At 52.1% G+C, this 24,798-nt stretch overlaps 3 protein-coding genes and 1 pseudogene across 4 annotated transcripts; 1 reads left to right on the top strand and 3 right to left on the bottom strand.

Moving 5' to 3' along the window:
• Positions 1 to 174: 174 nt before the first annotated feature.
• Positions 175 to 6,993, bottom strand: Kcnk4 (potassium two pore domain channel subfamily K member 4). The gene is made up of 7 exons (XM_051193789.1): positions 6,873 to 6,993; positions 6,404 to 6,669; positions 2,662 to 2,788; positions 2,388 to 2,548; positions 2,041 to 2,227; positions 1,544 to 1,680; positions 175 to 854 (listed from the first exon to the last, which is right to left on the bottom strand). Exons 1-7 carry the CDS (start codon positions 6,937 to 6,939, stop codon positions 468 to 470), a joined length of 1,332 nt encoding a protein of 443 aa, XP_051049746.1. The 5' UTR covers positions 6,940 to 6,993; the 3' UTR covers positions 175 to 467.
• A 4,151-nt stretch (positions 6,994 to 11,144) lies between these two features.
• On the bottom strand, positions 11,145 to 14,599 carry Gpr137 (G protein-coupled receptor 137). The gene is made up of 7 exons (XM_051193790.1): positions 13,603 to 14,599; positions 13,473 to 13,522; positions 12,642 to 12,867; positions 12,374 to 12,523; positions 12,119 to 12,247; positions 11,877 to 11,995; positions 11,145 to 11,610 (listed from the first exon to the last, which is right to left on the bottom strand). Exons 1-7 carry the CDS (start codon positions 13,957 to 13,959, stop codon positions 11,451 to 11,453), a joined length of 1,191 nt encoding a protein of 396 aa, XP_051049747.1. The 5' UTR covers positions 13,960 to 14,599; the 3' UTR covers positions 11,145 to 11,450.
• Positions 14,454 to 15,269, bottom strand: LOC127228772 (uncharacterized; annotated as a pseudogene).
• Positions 15,270 to 15,437: 168 nt separating this feature from the next.
• Positions 15,438 to 24,474, top strand: Bad (BCL2 associated agonist of cell death). 2 transcript variants are annotated; one of them, XM_051193791.1, is made up of 4 exons: positions 15,438 to 15,576; positions 16,118 to 16,297; positions 23,380 to 23,570; positions 23,901 to 24,474. In XM_051193791.1, the coding sequence occupies exons 1-4, from the start codon at positions 15,450 to 15,452 to the stop codon at positions 24,024 to 24,026; spliced, it is 624 nt and encodes a 207-aa protein (XP_051049748.1). In that variant the 5' UTR covers positions 15,438 to 15,449; the 3' UTR covers positions 24,027 to 24,474. The 2 variants fall into 2 exon arrangements, with proteins under 2 accessions (XP_051049748.1, XP_051049749.1); XM_051193792.1 differs by lacking the exon at positions 15,438 to 15,576 and adding an exon at positions 15,875 to 15,920.
• The last annotated feature ends 324 nt before the right edge of the window (positions 24,475 to 24,798 follow it).

Consider the following 24,798-nt stretch of genomic DNA (forward strand, 5'->3'; position numbering starts at 1 on the left):
TCAATTCTGAATTCGGTGTCTCCTCCGGGCACAGACAGGAGTCTGAATACCTAAGCTCAGCCCAAAGGGACACGACTTGACCGGTGTGGGTGCCCAGGAATGACAGTGAGCTAGATATACCTCCCCCATGATGGCGTGAGGAAAGCACTCGCACACCCAGGAGGACTCACTCGGTGGTGCAGACTTTTTGTTTATTGATGCAGGTTTTGAGGCACAGTCGTGAAGTGTGAGGGACAAGCAGGGCCAGGACAGCGAGAGAGAAAATCTTGTTTGGTGGGATTTGGAAATGGCTGGATGTGAGGAACCAGCTGGGGAAGAGCGGTGGTATTTGGCAACCCTTGGACTCCTCCCAGGGTTGCAATCGAGTTGAACAAAAGAGGGCTCTTTGGTCAAATAAGCCAAACATGCCTGGGCATCAGGAGGAAAGAAGCCCCTGGCGGGGTGGTCCCGGGACAGGGACCCTGCTCCTACACCGGCCTGGCCTTGCCTCGGAGACGTCCAGAGGGTCTCGAGGGCTTTCTGGGGGCATTGGGACGGCGGCGACCCCGAGGCGCACGAGGCAGGGCGCAGCCACGCTCACTCTGTGTGTCTGAGGACTCATCGATGAAGGCCAGATTTTCACTGGGGTAATCCAGAGCTGAAGCCGTTGGCGGGGAAGGTGTCTTGGCTTTCTTTGGGAGCTCAGGGGATCCCGGCCTGCAGGCTGGCTCAGTAACACCAGGAGGTGCTGGCAGGGAGGAGGGAAAGAGTGGTTGCTCCTTCTCTGGAGGCGGGGCACTGGGCCCGGCTCGCTGGGTCACTCGTGCTGTCATTGTGCCGGTCCAGCTAGCAGCCTGAGCCGTGAGGCCACCCATCTGCACAGAGGGGAAAGGGTGTCTGCGGACTGCAACTCCGGGAACTGCCCCTTTACCAATCACATCTGTCTTTTCGCCTGGCCCTCGAGCCTCAGCCTGACACCTCAAGCACACTGTCCCTTCCTGCATTGGCCCGAAGCACCCCATCCCTTCTCCAGGAGCCTTTCTAGAAAGCCCCAGTTTTGTTTCAACCTTCGCTGCCTCTCTGTAGCAAAATGCAGGTTTCAGATAAATCACAAAATTTATTACCAGTATGTCTCATACAGTATTTGGGAGATGTTCTAAAATCTTATTTGTTGTATATCTGAAGTTCACATGTAACTGGCCTGCCTAGTTTTGTTTTTAAAATAGAGTCTCATTCTATAGCCCAAGCAGGTCTGAACTCACAGCCATCCTCCTGACTCTGCTCTGCTTACCAAGTGCTGGGATTTACAGACATGTACCACCCCGTCTTTCTGCGTTTTTATGTACTAACCCTAGCGACCCTATCCATTGAAGTCTAAGGGTCGAGTTCCTGACAAACCTGAATTTACCACCATTTTTCCCAGTAGCTCATGCTCTGAGTCTCAGTTTCTGAGGAACCCACATTTTGGAAGGGAGTCTGGCTAGTCAACCAGCTCCTAAGGGTGCAACACACAAGTGACATACAAGGCGCATGCACAGCAGAGAACAGATCCTGGGAAGCGTACCTCTGCCCGTGTGCGGCGGGACACGGCTCGTAACCAGTTGCCTATGGTGGTGAGCACCGAGGCAAAGTAGGCTAGGCCGAACAAGATCCAGAACCACGCCAGAGGTTGGTAAGCTGAGTTCTGCCGGGGGCTAGTGCCTAAACATTGCACAGGGAGGGAAAAGTAAATTGATGGGGGCAGGAGGCAAATGTGTGAGCCTCTGGTTCATTGCACCTTATTGAGAGAGTTCCCTCCCCAGGGAAAAAAAAAAGATTGCTAGACTATGTAGATGTTTGTATATAGTGAATGCATGCAAGTGGGGGGTGTTGAACTTAATGTATGTATGAGCATGCATGGGACTTGGGCATACAAGATGGAAGTGGGCATTAGGTGCTGCCTGCTGGAAGCACCATGGTGCATTTCATGATGGGTGTGGTAGCTGGGGCAAATACCCTCAGTAGTGCACAGAGAGAAGGAATAAAGTAATTAAGAAAAGTGCTGGGCAAAGGTAGCCTCACCAGGGACATAATCGCCAAAGCCCACGGTGGTGAGTGTCACTATGACAAAGTAGATGGCTTCCAGCTTGCTCCAGTCCTCCAAATAGGAGAACACGAAGGTAGGAGTTAGGACAAAGAGCAGGCAGCCAATCAGCAGAAAGAGCACCGCAGACAGTATTCTCACCAGTCCAGGTGGCACATGCCACTTCTGCAGGAAGGGACAATAGAGAGGGCCATGGAGATACCAGGAGCCTCCAATTCCCTTCTCGCCACACCACCCTACCTCTATCCTGGCTTACTGTGAGGCTTTCTAGGAGTGCACACTCACACGCCAAGAACCTAGTGAAGAGGGAAACAGAGCAGCTCACCAAGAAGATTGCTTCAATGTGGCCGATGCCCCGGCGCAGAGAGGAGCCCAGCCGGTCCCCGACCCCCGCCAGCAGCATCCCGAACAGCGGGATCCCCACCAGTGCATAGAAGATACAAAAAAGGCGACCGGCATCTGTCTGTAAGGCTGTGTTGCCATAGCCTGGATAGAGGGGGCAATGCAGGAAATCTATGTGCCACCTCTCCCTGTACCTACCCCCATAGGGAAATTCCTTGCCCCTTGCCTCCCTCCACATGCCCCATCTCCTCCCCCACCGATGGTAGTGATGATGGTCCCCGAGAAAAAGAAGGCACTGCCCAGGTTCCAAGCTGTTGAGTGGTTGCTGCTATTGGTCCAACTGGTGTCTGGGTTTGCACCCCCTCCCAGGGTTTCAGCCACGAGCTGCAGGACAAGGCGCACAAGGAGGAACCTCAGTCCTTCCCTCTAGCTGGGCCAGCTCCCAACCCTCCCCATTCCTTACACAGCTTATTGGCTATGTATCTCATCTTTCCTTCCCTCCTGTCTGGTTTTAGTTTTTGACAATGTCTCTCTCACTCTCTCTACTTAGCTATCTTTTTGTGGTTGGTTGGTTTGGTTTTTTGAGACAGCATATCACTATGTATTCCAAGCTGCCCTGCTGTGTAATCCAGGCTGGAACTATTGATCCCTCCTGCCTCAGTCTCCCAAGTGCTAGAATTACAAGCATAAAGCCACCATAACGGACTTGGCACAACAAATTCCTGACTTTACTGACAGGAGCACAAATACTGGGAGCAGGTGCCTGGGTTCAATCTTGGTCCCTGGGCAAGTTAATGTGTGGTTTCTCAGTTTCCTCCTCCAAATGGGGGTGATTGTCAGAGCACCAATACCGTAGATCTGGCATGAAGAATGAACACTGGGCATCTGTTGGGTAATTTCCCACATGGACTTTATGACCTGTGTGTCCCTGCTTTCTGAAGACCCCACCCACCATCCCCACTGCTCCTGTGGAAAGTGAGTCTGAGTGACTGGCCTTTAAACCATGTATTGAAAGATAAGACCTCCCCTCCAGAAAAGTTCTCTTCCCTCCATCAAATTTGTGGCCCATTTTAGGATGTTTATATGTGTGTGCTTGTGTACACATGCCACCTCATAATACTGAAGCCAAACCCAGTATTTCATATGGAGTGTTCAGTAGGCATGACTGATTGAGTCAAGCGCCAGGGTCATGTCTTCTTGCCTGCCTGCAGATGCCCCAGGGGAAGTCTGTGTCTGGAAAGAGCTTGTCCCGGATGCTGGGATGTCAGAGCACCCAGAAGATGCCATGAAGAAGGGCCCTTCCCCAAACTAAGCAAGGAGAGAATCCATGGGGAAGTTTACAATCTGTCTCATCTCCCTGATGACAGTCCCCATTAGCAAGACCCACTCCCCCCTGAAGTAACTGCTGTAAACCTTCAAGGTTTCAATTTGTCCAGAGAAGAGTCTAGACTCCTTAGCGCAGCATTTATTTATTATTTTGGAGGGGGAAAAAAGATGACTCTTATAGTCTAGGCTATGTAGTCAAGGATGGCCTTGAATCCCTGATCCTCTTCCTTCTACTAAGTGCTGACATTACAAGTGTACCCTACTCTGCCCCAGGTTTGGCAGTGTTGGAGAGGCAACCCAAGCCTGCAGCATGCTAGGCAAATAATCAACTGAGCCACAGCCCGTGGCCCTCTCTCTTATTGGAGGTTTGTTTGCTTTTGTTTGGAAAGACAAGGTCTTACTAGCCCAAGCTAACCTGGAATTCACAATAATCCTTCTGCCTCAGCCTGAGAGCTAAGATTACAGGTGTGAGCTACAAACATTTTTCTAAACTGGTCTTGATTTTTCCTCTTGGGATTCTGATTTTGCACCCAAAAATACGGCACCCTTCTCCCAAGATTCTCTGATGTAATTCCATTTTTTGTAATAATGGCCTTTGAATAAAGAGGTGAGATATCTGGTTAAAAGTGATTTGGTTTGTTTTAGATTTATATATTTATTTTACTTTCTTACATGTATGTACATGCATGCCTGGTGTCCACAGAGGCCAGAAAAGGGTGCCAGATTCTCTGAGTCTAGAGTTATAGATAGTTATGAGCACTGTGTGGGTGCTTGGAACCAAACTCAGGTCCCCTACAAGAATAGCAAGAACTCCAAACCTCTGAGCCATCTCACCAGCCCCAGCTATCTAATTTCTTATTTTGCAACTTTCCCCCACAATCCCCAAATCCTTTCATCGTCCAGTGTGTTCTAATTTTTGTTTCAAATGACCAGGCATCTGCTGTCTCCAGTTTCTGCTACACACTGAGCTTGCCAGCTTCCACTCTGTAGCCATGCTGTCCCTCTGCTTAGGGGTTATTTGTCCCCACACTATAAATTCTGTCCCTCTCATTTGGTACTTTCCAACTTCCAGCTCTCCCCAAAGCCTCTGCATCTCCCTTCATTCCCAGCACACAACCCAAAACCCAACAACCATTGAGTGCTTAGTGAAGAAGGACGTCTCCCTTTTCATGGCTTCCTACAATGATCTGTCTGTCCCTGGATCTGTGCCTCAGATGTGACACCCTCCACTGAGAAGCCCCATCTGCCTCACCCCAATATTTGTACCTCTACATACACACACCCAGCACACATAGGCATATAATTGCTACAGGACTCACTTATTCAAGGAGTGGCTCTTGGTGTGGAAGAGAAGCAAAGCAGGGAGTCACCCACTCTTCTAGGCTCCCTGTCTCTCCTTTTCCTCTTTCTCATCCCAGAATAAAGCAATTCCATTGTGAAGATAAATAGGTCAGACTCCCTCCCTCCCTCTGTCCTGTGGTCTGGCCAGGCACTTTCCTCCAAGGCACTTCTGAGCAAAGCTTGCCCTGATTTCTGGAAGAGGGAGAGACCATCACTCTACCAACATCTTTGCACTGAATCTGACACCTTAGGAATCAGTTGGAACTCTGAGGCTTACAGGCAGACCTCCACAAAGAACAATCAGGGAATGGGGGATACTCTTTACCAAATGAGAATTATTAATTTATTAAAGTTAAACCAGAGCTTTGCAGAACAGTGACTGGGAAATCAAAGGAAGCAACACAGAAGCTCACTACCTGGACCCATAAGGCTGAAGCCCAGAGCCTCCCTTAGTGGCTGATTGGAAACTAATCAAAAGAAGCTTGGGAAAACTGATACCCCGACCCTTTCCCACTTGCTGGACTGGTAAGAATAAGTCAGTCCTAGGGAAGAGGGACTCCTGAACTGCACCCACAGTGGTAGGAACAGAAGTTCTCAAAAAATCATCTGTACTTGTTTATGTGCAAACTTGTGGACACAGGGGAAGGTGTTCATTGTATTCTTGGGTTTCTCTAAAACATCTGAACTAAAAAAAAAAAAATGCATAGGAACTTGTGTGAAAGAAGCAGACAACATTAGCAAGTAAAACAAAACAAAACAAAAAAAAAAAAACAAAAAACAACTCTGCAGGGAGCCAGGTATGGCTAGTTATTCAGGCTTGAAATCCCAGTACTCTAGAGGCTGAGACAAGACAAGACAGTCCAGAGTTCAAGGTCAATTTGTGTAACACAGTGAGTTTCGGACCAGTCAGGGCTACACAGCAAGCTCCTGTCTCAACAAACCAAAAAGTCATTACCAGGGGTATATTTAAATTTGGCTGGTTAGCTGAAAGAGACATGTGATGGAGCATCTAGGATTTTGTCTGGGACCTAATGATGCTAGATCTGTTCAAATGTAACATCCCATGTGCTCCAGCTATTCACTCATTCATTCCATTCATTTATTGATTCCTTTCCCCTCCCTTCTATCACCATCACACAGGACACCACACATTCCAGGAGCACAGCCTTGTGCCATCAAAGACAAGCAGCAACAACAACATGGCCAGAATACTGAAAACAAACTCCTGGATCCCAGCTCCTGCCCAGCACCCCAGATGCACCCAGTCCTCATGTATGTCTGGAAGCAGCATCCTGAGCAGGACCCCACCACTGGCCCACTCTGCCAACCCACCTTAATGAATATCCTCAGGTTCTCCTGGGTCACACAAGGATGGTCCTTCAGAAACTTGTCTCGGCCATCCTCCAGATCCTTTTGAACCTGCTGCTCATGAGGCTGCTCCAGAGCCTGGAACACTAGAGCCCCGGATACCAAGTAAAGCAGCACCAGTGCCAACAGGGCCAGGAGTGTGGTGCTGCGCATGGCCCTTGCAGAGGCAGGTCCAGCTCCGATTCCTGCCTGGGAAGGAGGAGCAGGGAGCTCCTGGGGAGCAGTGGTCACTGCAGGCCAAACCAAGGATTATGGGGTCAAGATGAGATCTCACACCCACATCCTCCTTTTCTATCTCGGACTCCCCAAGGTTTTGGAGCCCCCTAGCTTTATTGTCCATGGATGTAACCCCTCCCCCCCAGCATCCTCTGGGTAGACACCTAGTTCCAGGTACTAACACTTAGCTCCCGCCCCCCTCCAGCCTCCCTCTTACCTCCAGGGCCTAACCATCTGAAGAGTGAGAGGAAAGGAGACAGTAAGCCAGTCTCAGAAGAGGGCATGTGAGAAATGTGGGGAGTTCTGAGGCATAGGGAGCTCGCCTTGGAGAAGACCAAGGAAAGACCAGGGCATTCCAAGGCAAATCAGGAGAGGCTGGGGCCCACGAAACAGGAGACAGGAATAGCAGGTCCATACTTGGCTCTCTCAACGCTGCTGTGGCAGCCTCCTCAGATACATCTGTCCCCTCCTGCCTTTCCCAAGTCCAGGCTAGCAGGGTTTAGCTGAGCGGGGATCCTCCAGGGTTCCCACTTGCCCGCTGGGCTTTCGAGGAACTCAGAGGCAGATCTGGCTGCAGGGTAGAGGCAAGGCCCAGAGCCAGGGAAAGGAAAGGTGGGCATCAGGTTCCCGGAAGAAGCGAGGTACAGGGTGGGAAGGACAGCATGGATAGATACAGCAGCCCACGGGAAAGCTGTCACCTAGGGGGCAGTGGGAGCTGGCAGGCACACGCGTGCGCTCGTGTACACACACACACACACACACACACACACTGACCGCCAACCAACCGTGCCACAAAGACCAACTGTCCCACACTCCATCCCTCAGTTCTAGCAAACTGACCAGGCTGCAGGCATAGCACTGCACCACACTTCTGCAGACCACGGCACAACAATGGGCGTGCCCACTGTGCTGAGCACCCTAGAAGTCCACATGCACGAGTGCAAACACACACACACACACACACACACACACACACACACACACACCGCGTGACACTGCACACGGGCCACTTGCTCCCACCACCTCCCCCGCGTCCTTACGCCGCCGACGCCTCCAAGCGTGACCTGCCACGGAAGGCACGGTCACACCACTCCAGGAGGGCATCCACGCGCCGGAGGTGGGTGTCCCTCCCTGCCTGCCGCCTCCCATCTCCCAGGCCCGATATCCAACCCACATTCAGCGCCTGCTCCGCACTTACTGTCTGCCCCCTCTGCGGCTGCGGCTTGGGCTGCAGCCAGGTCTCCCGCGCCGGCTCGTGCAGGTACCGGCTGGGCCACAGAGATGGCGGCAGTCGGGGGACCAAGCTGACGGCCTTCAGGCTGGGACCCCTATCCTTTCCACCGTCAAAAGCCCCCTCCCCGGGCGCTTAACCCTACCAGAGCTACGTCTCCCTACGTGCCGCACCCTCGCCACCAGCTCTCGCTGCCACCCGCCTTGCACCCAGCCCTTTACCTGTACCCTCTGGGCTCCCCAATCCTGGTTTGTCCTGGCCAGTGAGTGGCAGAAGAACCAGAGCGGGTTAGAAGCTGAGTCCAACCTTCCAGGCTGGGATCGGAGCCCCAGCACTGCTCTAACCTGGACATCGGTTGGCCCAGGGCTCAGGGTAGCCGCCACACTCATCTCCTGGAATCTTCTAGGTCTATTACTGGACTGGGAAGAGCCCTCTTTTCTCCGCCCATGGGAATAGTCTGGCCCTTGGGCTCAGCACTTATGAGGGAGAGGCCCTCAGGGAGCAAGGGATGTGTAGGGGTGGGGGGGGAGATCTCTTTGAGGCTACCAGGATTTAACTAGCTGTATGGGTTGGGAAGTCACTGATGGTGCATCTCCTGCTCCCCTGGCTGCATCCCCAGCTCTGATCCTCCAGGCCCTGGAGTCAGTCCCCTGGGGGCCAACTGCTGCCTGCCAATCCCAGCAGGCAGAGTAGAGTGCTGGCATTTTCGTAACAGCTAAGACTGGGTCTGCCCTTCCCTATTCATGCTCACATCTGTTTCTTTACTAATCTCCACAGTCTCTTCTGCAGCATCCCAGATCCTATGGCTTTGTGTTCTGTACTTTTTGTTGTTGTTTTGCTTTTTGGAGTCGGGGTTTCTCTGTGTCCTGGCTGTCCTGGAACTTGCTCTGTAGACGAGGCTGGCCTCAAACTCAGGGGTTTGCCTGTCTCTGCTTTATGAGTGCTAGGATTAAAGATGTGTGTCACCATGCCAGGTTTCGTGGTGATAATCAGTACTTTTAAGGCCTAGAGTTTAAGGTGACCACCCCAGATGGTAGGGGGCCTAGGGCAGGCTGCCAGATTCTCTAGAGTCTTCCTGTTCCCAATGACAGTAAAATCATTTTCTGGGTGCTGATTGGAGTGTTTAAGAGGTCAGTGTTTATAAATGCTCAAAGCCTGGCACACACAATTAAGTGCCCTATAAATGTTTGCAATTTTGCTTCCAACCAAAGTGATTGTTCAGCTCACTGCTGAAGCCCCTAGCCTCTGCTGTCCTCTCTGGAGGCCTTGCAGACCTGGCTTCAGGATGGACCCAAAGAAAGGGCATCAAGGCAGACTCATTGCTAGGCTGAGGTCCCAGAGGAGCTGGAATCACCAGGGTTAAGGGCAGGAGTCACAGGCTCTGATGAGCAATACTGAGCCACAGGGCAGATCTGCCTAGATGTCTGTCGTGTCAGGAGCACAGGGCATGAACTGAACTGTTGGGGCCAGTAGGAGCACACCAGGAGCTGACTGAAAGTGGCCAGGCAATTAGGGGAACCCATACCCAAGTGAGGAGATGGAGGCTGTGTCACAGCAACACCTCCTTACACCAGCAGGCTACATTAGAGGTGGTGATAGAAACCCAGCCTCAGGCCAGTGAGGTTGCTCAGTGCTGCATAAGGATGCCTGAAATTCCAAGTTTGAGTCCTGGAACCCCATGGATTTCCCTGGCTCCATGCCTGTATGAATGGCCATGTATGTACACCCACACCCACATGAAAATAAATGAGTATTAAAGGAACTAGGCCTCCACAAAACTTAATGCATTAGAAGACTGTAGAGATGGTTTAGTGGTTAAGACCACTTGCTGCTCCTCCTCCAAAAGACCTAAGTTCAGTCTCTAGCACTGGCAGTTCACAACAGCCTCTAACTCTAGCTCCAGGGGATTGGATGCCCTCTTCTGGATTCCTTGGGCACCACATATAGGTACAGATAAACATAAGTAAAAATAAATCTTAGGCAGGGAAAAAAGATGCCAAAGAGGCTAGGTAGACATGATGGCACAGGCCTGTAATCCCAGCAATTGGGAGCTAGAGGCAGAAGTGTCAGGAGTTCAAAGTCATCTTCAGCTGCATTACAAGGTCTCTGTCTCAAAAAGATGAAACTGGGCCAATGAGATGGCTCAACAGGTAAAGGTCCTTGCCACCAAGCCTGATGACATAAATTCTGTCCCCTGTTCCATATGGTGAAAGGAATGAACCAACTAGTAAGTTGTCATCTGACCTCCACATATGTGCTGTGACAAGTGCTTGTCCACACACACACACACACACACACACACACATGCAAATACATGTCACTTTAAAAATAAAAGTTAGATGGACATAACTGCATACTCCTTTAATCTCAGCACTAGAGAGGCAGATAAATCCCTGTGAGTTCAAGGCCACCCTTGAGCTACACAGAAAAACCCTGACTCAAAAACAAAAGTCAGAGGGCTGGTGAGATGGCTTCCTGGGCAAAGGCACTAACTGCCAAGCCTTACAACCTGAGTTCACTCTCCAGGACCCATGTGGTAGGAGAGAACTGCCTCTATATGAACCCACACACAAACACATACATAATAAATAAATGTAATATAATTTTTGTTTTGTTTTTGTTTAAACAGAGTCTTGCTGTCCAGGAATTCACTAACCCTGTAGACCAGGCTGACATGGAACTCACAGACATCCACCTCCTCTCTCTTCTGAGTGCTGGGATTAAAGGTGTGTGCCACCACTGTCCAGCTATAATACAATTTTTAAAGGATGCCTCAAAGCCACACAATTACAGTGCTGTGTGATCTAGAAGAGGGGTTATGGCTCTCTGCACCGCCAGCAGAAAAGTTTCATGGAGATTTGATTCCCTGCCCCCTTCTGAGATTCAACCTCTGGCACTGGTCATTCCTGAGAAGGACTCAACAATGAAGCTACATCTCCAGCCTGTGGAGATGATTTTTCAATCAGGACAGGTGCACACATATCTAGTCCCAGCTATTTGAGCTGAGACTAAGGCAGAAGGATCACTGGAGCCCAAGAATTTCAGGCCAGGCTGGGCAACACAGAGACAGCTACTCAGAACTGGGAATGCTTAGGCAATGAAGGTCTGTGCAGTCCCTCTGCTGCACCATGCCTGCTAGCCTTATGAAGGTGAGTGGCACCTGCCCAGCCTAGCAAGCCATGTCAAGGGCCAATGTTTGATCAGTCTGATGCCAAACAGGCCAAGGTAAGAAGGAAAAGAACTCAGACAACTGACAGGTGAAGGGACAGGGTACAGACTCTGTTTATTGAGTGGTAGGCACAGGAGAGGTAGCTGTCCCCAGTGTGGAAGCAGAGGCGGCAGATCATGCCAGGGCACTGTGGGCATCTGGCGACCTAGGGTCCTTGTCCCTATCTCAGGGGAATGGCACAAGCTCACTACAGTAGGAGCAGCAAGGAGTTGGCCAGAGGACAGAGCAACCACAGTCCCCTGGCATCCTGGGCAAGAAGCAGCAGCTGTGCTCAGCACAGGGGCCGGGGATAACGGGAGCTGGGGCCTGGGTGCTCTAAGGGGAGTAAAAGGAGGTCATGTCTGTGGTGTGGAATAGAGGCTGTGGTGGTGGCCACCAGGTCCTGGCACCTGGGAGAAGAGCAGAGGCGTGGTCCTTGTCTGGCTGGCCCCACCCCAGCCTGGCTCACGCCCGATGGTACCATACCAGCTGCCAGAGCCCAGGCTGCCGGACATGCTGCAGGCAGAGAAGCAAGGTAAGTCCCAGGAGGCCCAGGTAGTGCCCAGGGTCACATTCATGAGATGGGGGAGCAGAGAGGCTAAAAACAGAGTGCCCTAGGTCAAAGGGCAAACTGCTTCTTGGGGCAGGGGCACTTAGCACTAGGAATCCAGAGGAGGCTCTACTCAGAACAAGTGAGGAAATAAGGCCTGGTTCTTGGTCTCCATTGCCTCATGGAGCCAGGCAGGACCCCAAGACCTCTCAGGCAGGGTTGGGGCTCCTACCTGGTGCTCTCACTCCGGCTGTGCTCCCAGGAACAGCCCTCATCCTCACAGTGCCCAGCCCGGTCAAAGAAGTAGGAACGGGAGCCAAAAACCTGCCCACTGAGGATTCGACTGGTGCTCTGCAGGTGTGGGGGGAGAAGTTGTTACTATGGATTTTCCCCCACAACTGACCCGGGACTCCAGGCTAGAACTGCCAGGGTCCAGCCCTCTCCACTGGACCTAGAGGTGATTGGGAGCCCTACCAGGTCCTGTGGGGGCCGATGTACCCTGAAGAAGCCCACCAGCAGTGTAGTGGGCAGCAATTCCCACACGAAGAGGATGAGGCCAAACACCAGGTAGCCCTTGTTCCCTAGGTCATTCACCAGGTCTGCCTGGGGGAAAGCAGAGGCTGAGGACAGTCTGCCTGCCACCACACAGACCATGCTGCCAGGGCCCTGGCCAGCTGGAGGCTAGATACTATGGTTACTAAACAAGGGGCAAACATGACCAATGCCTACCTGGTCTGATACGTTGTACCAGTCGTAATCGAAGGCATCTAGCCGGCTCCGAGGGGCCAAGGCCAGAGCTGCCAGGTTGTAACAGGCCCGGCTGGCATAGAGCAGAACCATGGCACCCCCTATGGCAGCCGCCTGGCACACACTGGTCCCCTGATAGAGATGACAATAGAGGATCTTCAGGGAAAGGAGGCTTCCATCTTCCTTTTCATCCTAAAGACCTCTACCCAAAGATCCCCCAAGGATACTACATCAGGGTTGGTGGCCCTACCTTAGCCTCTAAGTAGATACTAGTGGAAGGGGCTCGCCGGGCGACGAGGCAGAGACAGGCAGCAAGCGAGAGGGCACAGATGACGAAGAGGGAATCGCTCACCAGGACACGGACCAGCAGAAGGACCCAGGGCTGTGCCCGGCGCTGGCGGGACAGCACTGCACACAGTACATTCACCAGCAAAAAGAGCAGTGAAGCACCCACGAAGGCCCCTCGGACAGCCAGCCTGCAGCCCACAGCAGAGTCAGCCCCAGACCATGGATCTCCTTGGCCCTCACCAACCACCCTGACTCCTCAGAAGACCCCAGGGTCAACCAGAACTCAGATGGTCTAATCCAAACTCTGCTTGTCTAATTTTGCAGATGAGGAAACTGAGACTCAGGTGAGGTGACTGAAAGCTATGGCATCGTAGAAAGAGCACCAGATAGGGGAGTCAAACATCTGGATCTGAGCCTTGACTGGATCTCCTTCCAGCTGTGTGACCTTGAATACATTGCTTGCTCTAACTGGGCCTCAGTTTCATCTCTCAAATGAGAATAAGAAGAGTATCTCAGGCGAGATACTGATGTGAAAAGGTACCAAGGACAGGGGCTATGCAGCCAAGGTCACCAGCAGTGCAGCAGACTTTATCTATTCCATGGATTGTAACTTCTATCTTTTCCCACCATGGATGGTGATGGCGCTCTCTCCCCTGATACCATCACAGCTGTCTGCACCTGGTGCTTTAGTTTTTCCAAGCCCTATCCCAAATGTTTCTGGAGTTCTTCTTGTCTCAACCCTGCTGGGTGGGCTCCTCCCTGCCACTGACCCATTAACATCTCCAGTACTTACAAGCCTCGGCTCATCTCTGGCCGACGCTTCGCCTTGGCCTTGAACACCACCTGGGAGCAGAGACACCCATCACTCCTTTGGACCCTTGGGCTTGCCCTCCTATTCCCACCACACCGGTTCCCGTGGTTACCTGGGCAAAGTAGAGGTTCATAAGCGTCAGTGTGAAGAACTGCAGGCAGACAGGGCAGCAATAGAGAAGCCAAAAAGGTAAAGGCCCCAGGCGGTTGGCCCTGGGAGTATCTCGGAAGTAGAAGGAGAAGAGTGTGGTGCGCAAGGCTGCCCAGAGCAGACAGAGTGCCAGGAACACCGTCTGATAGCTGAGGCGCTTGTGCCCATACAGAAGCACCAGCCAGAGCTGGGCGTAGACAGAGAAGAAGAGCAGAGCATATAGGGCAGTGTAGGCAGCGGTCAGCCCTAGGGTCACTGTAGGTGGTAGTGCAGGTACCAGCCCGGCTGCAGGCACCAGGCCAGAGACGTTACTCTCCATGTCAAAGAAGGAGGCCTGAAACCAGGAGACAGAGATGGAGAGCTGGCCAGAAGCCAGGGAAATACATACGGAGGGATGGGAACTTGCAGGAGGCGTGAGAGCTGGGGACTCTAAAGGAAAGAAGTTGGGGTTGCCAGGCCTTTCCTCTTCAACAGAGACGGGGTTGGGGGATGGGCACGGGTAACCTGGGCCCTGGACCCCTCACTCTGGAGTGTGTAAGGGTACTCTTTCCTACCCAGGGCAAATTGAGTGGGGGTTGGGGGTGTCGCTCCCTGGGTCAGCCCCAATGCCAAGATGGGAGGATGCAGTGGTACAGAAAGTCCCTGGCCTTGGTCGCTCGTGTCCGGCTGGCAGGAGGGGGAGAGCCGGCCGATGCCCGTCAGTTTAGGACAGCGGCCGCTGCGGGGGCGCCCAACGCCCCGCTCTCCCCCTCCCCACGCTTGGTGGCTCTTTCCCCTCCAATAATCCGGATTGGGGGGCTTCTTCCTCTGTCCTCAAGATTCCAGACGTTGTTCCCCCACCGCGTCCACCCTCAGCCCCGGTGAATAAGAGGAAGTCGATGTCAGGTCCTCAGGCCGCTGCTTGGGGAAGCGGGATCCGGTCGCCGGGACACCGAGCGCCAGCTCCCCGGCTCCCGCTGCTCCGCCCCACTCCTGCGCCTGCGCGGGTGTCCGTCCGCCACGCAAATTGCGTAGCAGCCGATGGGAATTCCGAGGCCGTGCGCCGCGCCCGGCGTGCAGATTTTCGAGAATCAGCGCAAGATGCGCTGCCGGCGGGCGTCCGGGGTTACGGATGGTGGCTGGCAGCCAAGAGGCGGAGACAAGGCGGCACGTAACAAGCTTGGTAACCCGTGCTCTGGACCGCCAGCTCTTAATGTTTGGGGGATCACTACTTCCCACGCTTAGACTCCCCAAGCCCACAATGGGATCGGATAGCCCATATGGGGGCGGCAACGACTTCCACGCACAGGTTCGCTGAAGGAAACTTCCGCCCACAACCAAGATGGCACCCCGGTACCGCCCCCTAGCTTCTGTCTGCAGGCCCTGCGCTCCGGCCTGCCTCCGCTTGCGCACACCTATTCTAGCAGCCGAGCCCCCGAGAGCCCTACGGCTCGCCCTCTTTGGTGCCCCTGTCCCTTTTCCCGCACCCGGCGGCCAGCCTGCCTGGAAGGAACTCCCGAGATGGCGCGGTGGATTGTCCCGGAGTTGGGCAGCGCGAGGCCTCCACGACAGGGAGGAGGAAGGAGCGTGCCTTCCCATCCCAGTCACTCAGTCCAGGGAGAGCAATAACTATCGCAACGATCATTGCATCCGGCGGCCGAGCTTCAATGAACGGCTCTACAAGTGCTTTCGCCCATAGTAATCACTGAGCTGTTTACAGAGTTTTCACCAGCTCCCCGGGGAGGTGTCATTAGCCCCATTTTATAGGAGGGAATTCGGGACCAGAGGGGCTAGAGGACTTATCAGCCGAAGCAGACTTCCAGGATCCAAATGGGAACCCCAAAGCAGCCCTCGTTGGCTCCTGCACAAGCCCTAGGCGTGAGGAAGTCCGATCCCGGAATCTGGAGCCTGGGGGACGACGCGGGAGGCGTCGGAGGAAGGCGGCAGAGACCAGCAGGTCGACGGCAGGGGTGGGACCTGGCTTGGGATGGCCCCGCCTCCGGGCCGACCCGGGATTTACTTCGAGAACTGATTGGGTCAGATCTGTGACAGTTCCCGTCGCCCAGGAAACTAGGACCCGACCCGGCGCCTTTAGAACTAGAGGGAGGAGGCAGGCCCGGGTTAGGGGCCTCGAGATCGGGCTTGGGGTGAGACCTATTCGCGTCATAACGGGCAAGCGGGACGCACCAGGGCCTGGACAGAGTTCTGAAGAGAGATTTAGTATCCCGGGAACAGCCTGTGTTCTCTACCAGGCCAGACCCAGCAGACAGATGAGTGCTTGGCAAGCGTGGTGGGCCTCGTGTGTGTGTGTGTGTGTGTGTGTGTGTGTGTGTGTGCTTGTGCTTGGCAAGCGTGGTGGGCCTCGTGTGTGTGTGTGTGTGTGTGTGTGTGTGTGTGTGTGTGTGTGTGTGCTGGTGGGAGAGAGCAGGGCGCCTCTTCCCTTCATCACCACTGTTTGCCTAGCAGTGCCCTGAGTACCTCTTACTTTGTCTCTACAGCCCAGAGTATGTTCCAGATCCCAGAGTTTGAGCCGAGTGAGCAGGAAGACTCCAGTACTGCAGATAGGCGCCTGGGCCTTAGCCTCACTGGGGACCAGTCAGGTCCCTGCCTGGCCCCAGGTCTCCTGGGGAGCATTGGACACCAACAGGAACAGACAGCCAACAGCAGTCATCATGGAGGTAGGTTTTCCACCACCCTCAATCTGCCTGTCCCTTTCCCCCCTGACTACTCTGCCGGAAGTCCCAGATATCTCTGAGCCTCAAATTGCCTCTCCTACAAACCAACTGTCACTACCTTTGTAGACCACTGGGTTAATTCACAGAAATGTGTGGCATGCCCTTAATGATCAAGCTGCTGCACTGAATGCTCAAAACCGACTCTTTTACTATAGCCCCAGGATAGACGTCAGTGGGAGGCAAGCAGATCCCCAAAAAGGAAGTGAGTTCCTAAGGACACCCTAAGAGGTGGTACTAGGAGACTCCTCAGTTCTTGGGTTCTGCCTGGGTTAGGGCCTTCGAGTGGCCAGTAGGTTTTAGGTTCTTTCTTTCTTCCTTCCTTCCTTCCTTTCTTTCTTTCTTTTGTTTTTTCAAGACAGGATTTCTCTTTGTAGCTCTGGCTGTCCTGACACTTGCTCAGTAAACCAGGCTGTCCTGGAATCTTGGAGATCCATCTGCCTCTGCCTCCCAAGTGCTGGGATTAAAGGTGTGCACCACCACTGCCCAGCCAATAGGTTCTTTCTTACCCCATGAATCACCGTAGGTCTGTCCTTGTGCCAATGGGACAGACTGGTGACCCAAGTGACAAACAGAAGACCAATATGAGGGTTGGAGAGTGTGAGTGCCAAAATGGAAGGAGAGGCATTGAAAGATACCGGTTGTCTCTCAGAACTATCCACTCCCCAGAGTTGGGGCATGTCACTCGCTTGCTAGAGCTTAAATGACCTTCATTTCCTTTTTGAGACAAGGCCTCATATATCCCAGAGCTGCCTCGAAGTTGCTATACAGTTGAAACTAGCCTTGAACTCCTAATCCTCCTGCCTCAATACTGGGTTTACAGGTGAGCCAACATGGCTGGCATTCTATATTTTTTTAAATTATATGTACCTGTGTGCCTGTGTATGTAAGTGCAGGTGCCTTGGAGTCCAGAAGAGGTTTTGGGATCCCCAAGAGCTGTTGTAGGTAGTTGTGAGCTGCCCATGTGGTTGCTGGGAACTGAACTCACACCCTCTGCAAGAGCAGTAAATGCTCTGAGCCCTCTCTCCAACACACCACACTTTTTAGCTTCCAGAATTCATGATTGTTCTTTTTCTGCTCCTAGCTCCTATCCATTCTTTGCCCTTACCTGGCTGTTCCATGTCATCCATGAAGTGCACTAACTCCTGCGCATCCATGTCCTACAGGTGGGACAAACCACCAACAGAGGTGCTCAGGAGATGATGTGTGTTGTAAACAGAGAACAGAGTCCCAGGGCTATATGAGTGACTTACCGAGGACGCCAGGCTTGCCTTAGGAGGGAGCAACCCTATAGTTAAGCCTGAGAGTTAGCTGTTCTCAAGCCCATGTTTCAGTAAAGACAAGTGGAAGTTAGGTGCCAGGATAAGAATCATTCTAGGATAACAGGGCCCCAAGTAAGGAAAGGGGAAGAAGGGAAGTAAAGCCCCATCCAATTCAGTCTGCGCAGGTCTTTGAGGCTCCTGTGAGAAAAACTTTGACTGGAATCCTGGGAAGATTTTTTTTTTTTTTTTTTTTTCCTCTTATGTGCTGGGATAGAACCCAGGCCACTGCACTTACTGAGCAAGTGCCCTTCTACTGAGCCACATCCCCAGGCCTAGGTCTATAATGAAGACAGTGACAGCCTGGGAGTTGGGTGGGGAGGAAAGAGGTATTAAGGAAGACACCCAGCACCCTTGAACGTTGAAAGAAGGAGCGATGGGGTGGGTCAGGCATCAGGTAGGAACTTTTAGACATGTAGGTAGGATTCCAGAAGGCTGCTAGTGAGCACAGCAGGGAGCTGATCTGAGTTGTGTTTGTAATAGACAGGCAGGAATAGGTGCTAGAGGGTGTATGCAGAGAGGAAATAGTGCTTGTGGGGTGAGCTGGCACAGTGGCAAGGAGAAGCGCTACCTTGGGTTTTATACCTACTCCAAGGGGGTATGCGCCAACAGGAAGGTGGTGGCAGTTGACTGGCATCGTGCTAAGGTGGAATCATTTGATAAATGACAGGGTCTAGGTTATGCCAGTGGAATGAGAGACTGAGAGGAGGGATGGACACATGTCACGAGAGGAGAGCAAGGAACAAGGAGATGAAGAAGTCAGCACTCAGGAGGACCACTCAAGTTCAATAAACTCAGAGTAGAGAAAGGGACTGGCAGAGAAGCAGGGTATTTTGTATCCAAGATGGGCAAGTCTGAGGCGTGGGGTTGGGCAATGACAGGCTCTGAAACCTGATTTAGGGAGGGCAGTGAAAGCATGGCCTGCAAGTATGGCAAAGGAGCCAAAAGAGTTGCACTCCAGCTTAGTTCCAGCTCCATGAAAAAGCTGCTGTGAATGAGGTTGCCAGGGGAAACAGCCATGGATAAGGAAGGTAGCTGAATGTCCTCTTTGCTTCCTTGCTCTCCCATGCTAGGCAGGGGCTAGACCATGGAGACACTCCCTGAGCTAGTGTGTTTGTGTGTGTATGTGTACTCGTGTGTGGTGGTGGTGGGTTGTAAACATTTGATTTAGTTTTTAGTTGTCTCAAAAGCAATTGCCAGAATTGGGTGTGCTAGTATATGCCTATAATCTTAGCACCAAGCAAGCACTGATGAGTTTGAAGTCAGCTTGCATGAGTTTGAGGCCAACTTACACTCCTTAGTGAGACCCTGTTCCAGAAAAACAAAACAGCACAAAATTCCATAAAGAGATTTGCAAGTGTCAGGCCTATTAAGAGCCATGGAACTTCTGGTCATCTCTGAAGTCAGTTCACCGTGGTCCTGCCTCTCCTGCTAGCTACTTGCACCTTGCCCACTGGGCTGTGAGCATCCCTAGGCAGGGGCTGTAATGCAATGCTACGACAGACTGCATAGTGGGAAGGGGAGAAGGCCATAAAATGGGAGAAGCAGCCAATACTGTCCTCTGGACCAGACTGAGGAGGGCCCTTTGGGTGCTGAATGAAAGGTTAACTGCTTCTACCTGAATTTCCCAATCTGTAAAATGGAAATATACCTGTTCCTACTTTACAGGGCTGAATTCATGTGAACAATGCTTAGAAACTGCCTGGCACAGATGAGGTACAATGGAGGTCCTGTGTCCTACTACTACCATAGTTGTGCTTACCATTATTACTGTGAGTTGGCTCAGGCTCTGCAGAGTTGGGTTGCCATCAACAGTAAGGGCATTGAACATCCACTGTTCTTGGATGGCAAACATGATGTATAGGTTAGACTCTGGATAGAAGTGACTTGAAAGCATTCATTCCTTCAGTACAGCCATTCAAAGTTTAAGGCAGACTTAGTTGGGCTTTAGAGCAAGGATTGGGAAACCATAGTCATGGCCTAAGCCATGCTCCTGAGCTAGGAATATTTTTGTTGTTGTGTTTTGAAGTTTTAAGGTTAGGATTCAGGGCCTCCATCTTAGTAGGCAAACACTCTTATCACTGAACCACATTCCCAGCCTTTGTTACATTTGCTAAGACAAAATCTCACTGTGTTGCCTAGGCTGGCCTCAAACTACTGGGGTTAAGCAACCCTGCTGCCTCAGACAGCCAACTAGCAAGTAGCTGGGACTGCAGGCTTGCAGCCCCTCCAGGAACAGGTCTTTATTTTGTCTTTTCAAGACAAGTCTTTTCTGAGTAGCCCTGGCTGGCCTTGAACTCAATCTGCTGTCCTTGATCTGTTTCTACCTCCCAAGAGCTTGAATTAAAGGCGTGTGCTACCATATCCAGCTGGGAACAGTTTTTATCTATTGAAATGGTTGGTTGACAAACTCCTGGGGGCAAATGATTATTTTTTTTTTCAAGACAAGGTTTCCCTGTGTAGCTCCGGCGGTCCTGTAGACCAGGCTGTCCTTGAACTCACAGAGATCTGCCTGCCTCTGCCTCCCAAGTACAGGGATTAGTGGTGCATTATCACCACCTGTTTTGTTTTAACAATATTTTATTGTAACAGGTAGAAACCATATGAAATTCATATTTCTGTGTTCTGCATTACTGTGTAAAGTGATGGTAGGCACAGCAGTGTTTTGAGTGACATTTTGTTGAATACTCCAGCTACAAGCAAGCTGGGCTATGGTTATTATGGAGGCCCTGACAGAACACTTGGCCAGAGCAGGGCCAGGTGAGGCTCCAGGCTAGAACTCTAAAACGCCTTTCCTTAAGGCTACAGCGCAAGTCTGGGCAGGCCACCATGGAGACAAGGGAGGCACAGGGGCCTGCCCTGCCCGAGGGCAGAGCTTCTCTGCTTGGAAGGGTATAGAACATTACTGTTTTTCACACACAAACACACACACACACATACACTGCCATGTTTTGTGTGTGTTTAAGGGCATGTATGGAGGTCAGAAGATAATTTTTAGGAGTTGATTCGGGTCTCAGGAATTGAGTTTAAGTAATCAGGCTTGTCAGTAAGCACCTTTTCCTGTTTATCACCCCTTGGGCACTCCTACCAGTTTTAATGGAGTATGCCAGGATGCTTCTTGAACTGTGAATTTTCTCATTCAGCCACACCCACTTACCCATCTCTTCCCATTCCCCCACCCCCAGTCTGTCTGGGAGGGTGGCATAAATCCACAGGACTGAGCATCCACCCAGAGAGGATCCACCCATCCCCTGAGGGATTGAACACACCCCACCCACCCTCTTTAAGATCCAAGGAGTTCACAGAATCCCCAGGTTCAGGTTCTTTCCAGTAAATGCAAAGATGTTTCTAAAAGTTCCATTCAGGGGCAGGAAAAGCAGCTCGGTCTGTCGAGTACTGGCCTAGTGTTTGTGAAGCCCTGGTTTCCAGTCTCAGCACCTCATTAACTGCAGTTGGGAGGTGGGAGCAGAGGGCCAGAAGTTTAAGGCCAGTATTTCAGCTACCTAAGACCCTGTTTTCATCACTCAATTAAAAAGTCTCGACACAAATGGGTGTCATTGTGTTGTTGAGGAGCTTGGCATTGCTGAGTACCTTTAGCGACTTGACAAACCTCCATGCCACGGCATAGGCTCTTGGCATAGTTGACATTATTGGAGGAGGAAGAAAATGACTTCTCCAAATTGGCCTACTGTGGCACTGTTGAAGGGGGGCTAAGACAATGAGACGAACAGACTGGTTGTGTTTGCACCAGTCTGTCACTTACTGTGTGACCTTGGATAGGTTGCACACTCTGTGCCTTAGCTTCATCCCCTGTAAATTGAGGAACTTCCCCAGTGAGTTGAGACCTAAATTAATCAATACCAAGAAAGCTTCCAGCCCGACCTGTCAGTGTCCTTGATTGGTTGTTTTTTTCTTTTGTGAGGTTCTGTGGATGGAACCTAGGGCCTTGGGCATCTAAGCAAGAATTTAACACTGTTCATGAAAGCAGATTTGTTGGGGGAGGAGAACATGGGCCACAGTGCCCAAATGCCAGTGCAGGTCAGAGGACAGCATGTGGAGGTCATTTTCTCCTAACCCCTTTCCACAGATTCCAAGGTTCCCACTCAGGTCTTCAGGCCTGTCCTGGAAGCTTTACTTGCTGAGCAGTTTCACCAGCCCTTAGTGAAGTCCAGGATAGGGGTGGGGGGTTGGGGGTGTTCACTGAGCTCCCACCAAGGCCACCTGGAAGTCATTCACACCAGAATGCTGTGGTTCTAGGGCTTGGGTCCAGATGAACTGACATTCCATTGTTCAGTGGAGACAGTGCAGCACCAGGGGACTCAGACATATTCCTTTCAGCTCTGGCTTCCTTCTCTGTGAGATGGGAGAACTCCACATCTGCCATACAGGAGCCAAGGTGGAGTGCTTTTCCTTATCTCCACAGTCTTATCTGTTATCATGGTGATTCTGTGAGCAAGGCTATCCCCATGCCACAGAGAAAGGCACCAAGGTGCCGGAATTGGGGAAGTGGGTTCACAGTCACAAAAAAAGGGGATCCACCTAGCTGCTGAGTAGCCCCCTGAAATATTCTATAAATGGACAGTGGTGTGTTCTGGCCAGGTGCTGTGAGCAGACCCAGGCCAGGCCTTTCATGATGGTTCCTTCCTTCCCTCTGGGTTTCTGTTACATGTCTGTAGCTGGGACCCTCAGGCCTGGAGCTGAGCTGCAGAGTTCTGTCCATTGACCTTTGAGAAAGGGAGTCAAACTTTTCAACCCGGGGGTGATTTTACCTCCTCCCAAGCTTTTCCTGCAGACACTGGGTATGGGCAGCAGCCTGTGTCTGTCTATGGACTCTGCCCCTGGGAGTGGTTCTGGGTCTTCACTGGTCTGGGCAGAGGGGTAATGATGGCAGAAGTCAGGGTTGCACACAGTACCCAGATCAGAGAAGCAGATCACTCACAAGTCACTTGCAGCTCACAGGGCATGTCTACACTCCAATGTGACCTTTACACAGGTGCATTAGTGTGCAGGGTAGGTGAGACTCCCTTCATGAAGGGAGGAAACTAACTTGGAATTGAAGGGTGGCTGGGCAAGGCAAGGCAATAGTTGCACAGCCTGATGGGCCCTGGGTTCCAAACTCAGGGACTTCTGACCTCAGGCTAACAGCCTTGTCAACCTGAGAAAACTGACTTCTCTGAACACCTGTGTAACTATTGTCTGTCCCCCACTCCACCATTTGTGAGGAAGGAGGGAAAAAAAAAAAAAAAAGACTACATGTTGTCCTGTAGTAGAGACTGACCTTGAACTCCTCAACCTCCTGCTTCCACTTCACCAGTGCTGGGGTTGTAAATATGAACCACCGCGTCCAGGACGAGCCTCTAAGTCGGTCTGTAGAACCAGGTGGTGAAGATAGTCTCAGAAAAATACCCCCCCCCCAATTCTGGACAGTCTCCACAAAAAAAGGTGCAATACGGAATGCAGAGAGTTGTTCTCCAAGAGCCTTGCAAAGACCTACTTAGCTGTTGCTATCATGGGATAGTTACCTCTAGTGCCCGTATTTTGGAAAGGCACAGTATCAGTCTTTTTGTACCTTTTTGTACACTAAAGGTGGCCTTCATTACTGGCACTCTGAGCTCCCTCCATTCGCAAAGAAGTTACTGGGGCTATTGGAAGGCGAATGTGAACGACAGCTTGTCGAGATTCACACCTCTTCCACCCTGACTCCTGCAGGCGTTGGGGCTATGGAGACCCGGAGTCGCCACAGTTCATACACCGCGGGAAACGAAGAGGATGAAGGGATGGAGGAGGAGCTCAGCCCCTTTCGGGGCCGCTCGCGTTCGGCTCCCCCCAATCTCTGGGCCGCGCAGCGCTACGGCCGCGAGCTCCGAAGGATGAGCGATGAGTTTGAGGGTTCCTTCAAGGTGAGCGCCCGCGAAATGTGCGACGGTACCTATACCCACGGGCCCCTTCTATCTAGGATATTTCGTGTTGTCCCTTTAGTGTTGCAGGGCATGCCGAGTCTTGCAGTTCTAATCCGCCCCCTGTCTTGTAGATCTCTGACTCTGGGGTTCCATTTAGGATCCCAGCAGTCTGTAGGCTCCAACCAATCCCGATTCTTGAGAGCCTGCCCAGTGTAGGGCATGCTGGTGGCAGTGATCTTTATATTCCAACTCAGAATGTGGGAACTTGATTCGGGACGACAGGGTGAGGCTCACTCAAATAATTTAACTCTTTACTCTCCCTCCCCGAAGGGACTTCCTCGCCCAAAGAGCGCAGGGACTGCAACACAGATGCGACAAAGCGCCAGCTGGACGCGCATTATCCAGTCCTGGTGGGATCGAAACTTGGGCAAAGGAGGCTCCACCCCCTCCCAGTGATCATCTGCTCCATATTTCCGGAACTCTACCCGCTCCCGTCGCCCGCCATATTGGGTGTGGGCGGAAGAGGCCTTGGGTATAAAAAGAGGATCGCTGCGTCCTTTTAACTGGGAGAATTGGCCAACGGCTAGACTCCCTTCCGGTGCGTGCAATAGCCACGAAGGGGTGGTTCTGGTTGGAAGTTTCAAAGCTTTCGCCTCCTCAACCCCAACTTCCGGAAGTGGCAACTTTGTGCCCCTCTCCCGTACCGGGCTGCCCTCAGGCGCCTGCGCCACCCCAGCTTCCGGAAGTGGCAACTTTACCCCTTTCCCGTACTGTGCTGCCCTCCGGTGCCTGCACCAAATTGCGAGCGGGTTAAATCGTTACTTGGCTGCAGTCCTATGCGAACTGGGAGCCCGTGGTCGCAACAAACGTGCTTTATAATAAAGCCCGCGCCTGTGCAGCCGCATCCTCTGTCCCTCGTTTGGGGTTCCGCAAACCGAACTATTATTTCTGATAGTTTTAAGCGACTCCTTTTACCCGTAAGGGAAACAGGCTCTAAGGACTGAGGCCAAGAAATCGAGGCAACCAGCGGATCCCAGCTGCTAGGCTTAGTGATGATGGTAAGGGAGCAGATCCTGGCTGGACCCCTGGGACTGCCAGGCCCTTATCTCTAATATGGTAAATTGGGAACTGCAGCCCAGCCGGCCGCCGGAACTCAGCTCTCGGCAAACCATGCCGCGGCTCCCCAGGGGCGGGGGGGGGGTCATTTGCTCCTATTTGGGTCAGTCCT

The sequence above is a fragment of the Phodopus roborovskii genome, unplaced genomic scaffold, assembly GCF_943737965.1.
Source record: "Phodopus roborovskii unplaced genomic scaffold, PHOROB, whole genome shotgun sequence".
NCBI lineage: Eukaryota > Metazoa > Chordata > Mammalia > Rodentia > Cricetidae > Phodopus > Phodopus roborovskii.